The following is a 6262-nucleotide window of genomic DNA, read 5'->3' on the forward strand; positions in this document are numbered from 1 at the left end:
TCAACCCACTACACACTTCGAACAACCATAAAAATAAAACAAAAAAGGCAATATATTCAATGGAATACAAAGTATTGTTCCATTTCATATAGTAAATATACTCATTCACTTTACTAATGGAATATTTTGGTAATCCCTATTGTTCAATCTAGAACGGTTAGACAATGATCCTTTACCTTATCAAAGAAGGGATTGCACCCTAAGATTTTTTTCGTCGAATACCTTCACTATTCGAATAACCGTATGACCCTTTAGTTTACTTCCGGGGTTCTGATTCCCCACATCAATCCACCACACCATCCAAAAATCTCTCACAAATAAAACAAAAGATAATGTATTCATCTGAGTGCATTTACGAAGTACTCCTTTGCTTCTCCTAAAAAAGATAGGTCCTTCATTTCACTCCTTAATTATTTTGTCGGATACCTTCATCGTTCGATAGCCTTAGCACCGCTAATTCACTCCGATGATGTGCTTCCACGCCTTAAATTACGCCATTTAAAGACTCATCTACAAATAAAATGAAAGATAATGTATTCATTCAAGTACATTTACGAAGTACTCCTTTACTTCTCTAAAATAGGTACTCATTCATTTCATTCCTAAGTTTTTTTTACGAATACCTCCAACATCTAATAACCTTATCACCGCTAATCTACTTTCTCACGTTAAATTATCACTCCATTCAAGAGTCTCTAGCAAATACTCCCTCGGTTCCTTTTAAGGATTGGTCAAAAGTCAAACTTTACTAATTTTGACCAAATATCTAGAAAAAATATTTACATCTACAATATCTAATAGACACATTAATAAAATATACTTTATGGTGAATCTATTCATGTTGATTCAGTACTGTAAATGTTTATATTTTGGTGTATAAACTTGATCAAACTTAAAAATGTTAACTTTTGACTAATCCTTAGGCACCTTACATTTTAGGACGGAGGGAGTACTTTCAACAAATGTTCCACTAAAGAATCTTGGAAAGCAACGAAAGAAGAAGGAAGCAGGGAGTTACATGTTGCCAGAGCGGTCGAGGTAGAGGTGGAAGCGCTGCAGCTGGGGCCCTTGTCCATGGAGTTCTTGTCTTGCCACTTTACTTGTTCTATAGTTGTTTCCCATCCAAATGACTAATTTGCATTTCAAATATATTTTGTGATCCTCTATTTTGCACTAGTAAACTTGTTCTACAATCAAATGTACCAGGTGGGTCCTTCTTTTGTATATCTAATTTTTTCGGTTTTTAATTTCACTATTCCAATGTTCACTATGTCTTGTATGCTATATGAGCGCATGCATGTGATGGGTTTATGTTTTGTGCCTCTATGCTCGGGTTTCCTAAGAAAATACGTAATGGCAATGAAAGAAGCATATGTCGAAGAAACACTAAAAGAAAAAGAAACAATTACTCATCAGGGTACGGTTATGAAGTACTCCCGCACTTCATCTAAACATGGTACTCCTCCACTTCACTCCTAGGATTTAATTTTGGAAGAATTTCTTCACTATTGGGGTAATCTGATCAACCGCTAATTTTACCCACTAGCCTCTTTGTCAGCACCTCACCCACTACACACTTCAAACAACCATCAAAAATAAAACAAAGAAGCAATATATCCATTGGATTACAATTGCATTGTACGATTACGAAGTACTGTTCCATTTCATATAAGAAATGTAATCATCACTTTACTCCTGGAATTTTTTGTTACTCCATATCGTTCAGCTCAGGAAACAAAAATCGGAAATGATCCGAGGACTGTTATTCTTGAAAAGGTCGATTAGACAATGATCCTCTACCTCATCAAAGAAGGGATTGCACCCCTAACATTTTTCACTGTCGAATACCTTCACTGTTTGAATAACCGTATGGCCTTTAATTTAGTTCCGGGGTTCAGCTTCCCCACATCATTCCACCACGCCATCCAGAAATCCCTCGCGAATAAAACAAAGGATAATGTTTTCATCCGAGCGCATTTACAAAGTACTCTTTTGCTTCTCTAAAAAAGGTAGGTCCTTCATTTCACTCCTTAAATTTTTTGTCGGGTACCTTCATCGTTCGATAGCCTGAACACCGCTAATTCACTCCGGTGTTGTGCTTCCAAGCCTTAAATTACGCCATTTAAAGACCCATCTGCGAATAAAACGAAAGATAATGTATTCATTCGAGTACATTTACGAAGTACTCCTTTACTTGATCTAAAATAGGTACTCATTCATTCCACTCCTAAGATTTTTTTTGCCGAATACCTTCAACGTCTGATAATCTTATCGCCGCTAATTTACTTTCGCACATTAAATTATCACGCCATTTAAGAGTCTCTAGCGAATAATTCCCCCCATCCGTATCTAGGTGTCGCAAATATGAATGTGTCTACATAGAAAATGTGTCTAGATACATCTAGATTAGCGGCAACTAATACGAAATTTAAAGGTACTCTTTCATATCACCACTGAGGTTTTTCTTAACGAATGCCATCACTATAGGAGTAAGCTTATCAACCGCTATCTTCTCCAGCCTTCCGCCTCCTCACCTCAGTCCAAGAGAGCCCTCGCAAATAAAAGGCGCCAGACCTCCATGCCTTGACGGTTAAATCAGCCCCAAGCTAAGCTTCCCTCGTTATGGCTTCCCTTTTCCCGTCTCCCCCGCCACCGTACACCGACGCCGCCGACCCCGCCGCTCCCCCGTCTGACTCTGCCGCCAACACTTCCTTGCTCACTTCCCTCCTCATCATCGCCGGCCTCCTCGCCTTCGTCGTCGTCGCCTGCGTCTCCATCCACGCGCTCCTCCGGTACCTCTCCCGCTCGTCTCCCTCGTCGACGCTCCCGCGGACGCACCGGGGCCAGGCGCATGCCGGGGCACGGGAGGATAACAGGGAGGAAGGCGAGGAGAAGCGGCGGCGGCGGCTGATCGAGTCGCTGCCCCGGTTCACGATGGCGTCGGCGCTGGCGGCGCTGCCGAAGAGCTCCCCGGACTGCGCCGTGTGCCTCTCGCCGTTCACGCTGGAGGCGGAGCTGCGGCTGCTCCCCGCGTGCCGGCACGCGTTCCACGCCGCCTGCGTGGACGCGTGGCTCCGCACCTCCCCGACCTGCCCGCTCTGCCGCGCCACCGTCGCGCTCCCGCACCCCTCCATCTCCGCCATCCTCGCCGCCGAGCAGCCGCCGCCACCGCCGCCGGAGCCTCCGAGGATTAGTAGGGACCGTTTCCGCGTCGAGATGGGCAGCGTCAGCAGCCGCGGCTCGCCCGTCAGTGTCGGCAGCGGCGGGGGTGACAGCCGCACCTACTCGCTCGGCTCCTTCGAGTACCACATCGAGGAGGAGGTCGAGGCCGTGGTGTCCCGGATGGTGCGCGCCGTGGCCAGGGCGCCCGACACCATCAAAGAGGAGAAGCCTGCCGCTGAGAGATCACCGTCGCCGTCGCCTCCCGGCGAGGCGGTGGCTGAAGCGGCAGGATCGCCCACGCGTAGCTGGCTGCGGGAGTACATGGATCGCCTGGCATCCTCGGCGTCGTCCCTCGCCTTCCCCGGGCTGTGGAGCTCCCGGTCGAGCCAGAGGAACGAGGAACCGTGGCTGTGGGACACGGAGGCAGCCGCAACGCCACCGCCGCCGCCGCCGGGGTATGACGAGGAGGAGACGGCGTTCATGGTGCTGTACCGGTGGATCGCCGCCGTCTGAACATAATTGTTGCTGAAAGTGCCAAGGGCTTTTGCGCTAAGCATGGATCCAATGCTTTGGAAGCTTCTGTTGACTCTGGCACAAAATGTAGTACCTAGGTGAAAACCAGTTGTGCACATAGCTCATTCTCGGAGTTGGGATCTAGGAACCCGAGGAAGTCGAAGAACAGAATAGGAAACCATGGATGCAAAATTTTCTTTTCTGTAGACTTAGTTATCTGCACCTTGCATAAGGATAAACAGGGATGTAGCTGTGTCATTTAGTCTTGCGTGTCAATGCGTGTGTGTGTGTCAACGTGTCCGTCAGAGCCGACACCATGTAGCCTTTGCGTGGAGGGCCTGACGGAAAACATGTCATGTCCGGAGAAGATATAGTGTTGTTCAAGATTGCTGAATCCTGAATCTTGGGGTGTCTGCTGAATCTTGAAATCGTTCACTCTTCAGCTCAATGCCGATGGTATCCATTTCGGAAGAATCAGCGTAGATATCCAGGTCCGGTGATGTTGTGCGGCGGAGGAACTGCATCGAAACACCCAATGTTCAGTGATTCCAGTCACTGGGGACTTTGTTATGACTGAACACCCAATTGGCAGCCTCCCATATCACAGGCGAGGAGGAGAGTAGAGAATCCGTTCTCCCAGGTCACCGAGACCTGATCGTTCTCGCCTGTTTCTCGTGCACATATTCGATCTCCAACACAAAGAAAGTTAAAACCAATGGAATGCAGGGGACCGGGACCTGAATCTGAAGGCATCGATCGCACTGTCTGACGACGGTCAAATTGTGTTCTCTGCCGATTGGCGATGCCATCGGCATTCAGCTCATTTCAGCAGCGCCCCAAGCTGATGTGATTTGGTCAACCACTCTACCCGGCCGTGACGAGAGCAGAATTCTCCTACTGTTTCCGATGCTCCCTGGTCAAACCCACGACACGAGCGCCGCTTTACGCAACAAGCACACACAGTGGCTGTGCTTTTCGATCTCTGTTGGGTTGGTGCAACGATTCCAATCTAGTAATAGTCGCTGGTTACTGCTCAGATAGTTCTACTTGTACTTGGAAGATTTCTGTGAGTGATTAGAGCATCTCCACTAGTCCCCCCGAACAGGCCCCCGGCGAGCGTTTTTTCCATCCGGACGGCGTAATTCGGCCCAGTCGCGCCCCCGGTTCCTCATTTTCGTCCGGATTTGGCCCTTCATCCATCCGGCGAGTCCACGCCATCCCCGGCCCCCCGGGAAGCGCTCGGGGAGTCCGGACGAAACGAAAGCGCGCGTGGCCCCAACTTGTCGGCGACAATGGACTGGGTTTGTACGGCAATACCCTCGTCTTCCCGATCTACGGCAATACCCTCGTCTTCCCGATCTACGGCAATACCCTCGTCGAACGAAAGCTTTGAACTCTCAAGTGGTGCAAACATAGATAGATTATATATATTTCGAATATAATTCGAATGAACATAAAAATTACATATAAAAACTTTAAAACAAACTTAAACTACTTCTTCTTCCTCGACGAAGAGAGCGGCGGTTGCTCTTCCGCGGAGTTCGTGCTCCATTACGGCGGTTCTCGCATCGAGGCCACTTCGGCCGTTCCCGACGAGTCGTTTGGGCTCTCCAGACCACTTTGCGACGGTTCAATGCGTCAAGGGCACTCCGACGATTGCCCTTCCCGGTGACTGCGCCGTCGCTATGCACGCGGTGAGTGCGCGACCATGGGCTCGCGGCTGGGAAAATGGGCCTCCCCAGGCCACAAAATACATCCATCCGGCGATAACTAACGCCGGATTTCGGCCTGAGGAGCCCAACGGCTGGGGATGCTCTTACCACTGTAACCAGAGCCGCACGAGCCAGTACAACATGGTAGTTACATGATTCCGTGGGCAACGAGTGATGAAAGTTTGGTTAGCTTATCTGCGTACTTGTGAAGAAAACATTTGGTGGTCTGCCCTATACCTCTGCGCTCTCACGAGGCTAAAAGGTATAACGATCTTCTTGCAGTGCAATTTCTAGAATCTATCTCTTACCCTGGATACATTCCCTATATTTAAACTAGTTTTCCTATAAAGTACTGATTAAGGGCCTCTTTAGATTGCAGGAATTTCTTAGGTTTTTTTTGTTGGACTTCAATCTTCAGGATTTGTTTTCCTATGGATTGCCTTTGGATTAAAGTAATAGTGCTACTTAAATTTCTAATTTTCTATGGATTGGATTCCTATGCCCTCAAGGAATTTGAACATCCACTCCAAACTCATTCTTAGACTTAAGCGCGTAGGATGGAGACACTTTTCCTGTGTGTTTTTTTCTTCCTACGATTCATCCAACCACCCTTTCACTAGTTTTTCTATGTTTTATAATCCTCTGTTTTGCACAGGCAAACTTGTAAATAATCATTTACATATTCTGTTGTTTCCTTATTTTGCCTCTTATTTTACTTTTATCATTTTCTTGAAATAAATAAATATCTTTTAAAATACTTAGATATGTGTTATTCATATGCGTGAATATTTATTTTTAATGTTTGAACATTGATTTTTTAAAAAAATACACAAGCATTTTAAAATTATTATTTGATTCATTAGAGTATTTTCATA

At 46.6% G+C, this 6262-nt stretch overlaps 1 protein-coding gene across 1 annotated transcript; it reads left to right on the forward strand.

Annotated features, from left to right (window-relative positions):
• The first annotated feature begins 2553 nt into the window (after positions 1–2553).
• Positions 2554–4069, forward strand: LOC127336535 (E3 ubiquitin-protein ligase ATL4). Its single transcript, XM_051363355.2, has one exon. The coding sequence runs from the start codon at positions 2623–2625 to the stop codon at positions 3673–3675; it is 1053 nt and encodes a 350-aa protein (XP_051219315.1). The 5' UTR covers positions 2554–2622; the 3' UTR covers positions 3676–4069.
• The last annotated feature ends 2193 nt before the right edge of the window (positions 4070–6262 follow it).

Source organism: Lolium perenne, chromosome 2 (genome assembly GCF_019359855.2).
Source record: "Lolium perenne isolate Kyuss_39 chromosome 2, Kyuss_2.0, whole genome shotgun sequence".
Taxonomy (NCBI): domain Eukaryota; kingdom Viridiplantae; phylum Streptophyta; class Magnoliopsida; order Poales; family Poaceae; genus Lolium; species Lolium perenne.

Bases quoted from the DNA above. Each gene is read 5' to 3' on its own strand.
- LOC127336535 (XM_051363355.2), top strand. From the start codon at position 2,623: ATGGCTTCCCTTTTCCCGTCTCCCCCGCCACCGTACACCGACGCCGCC.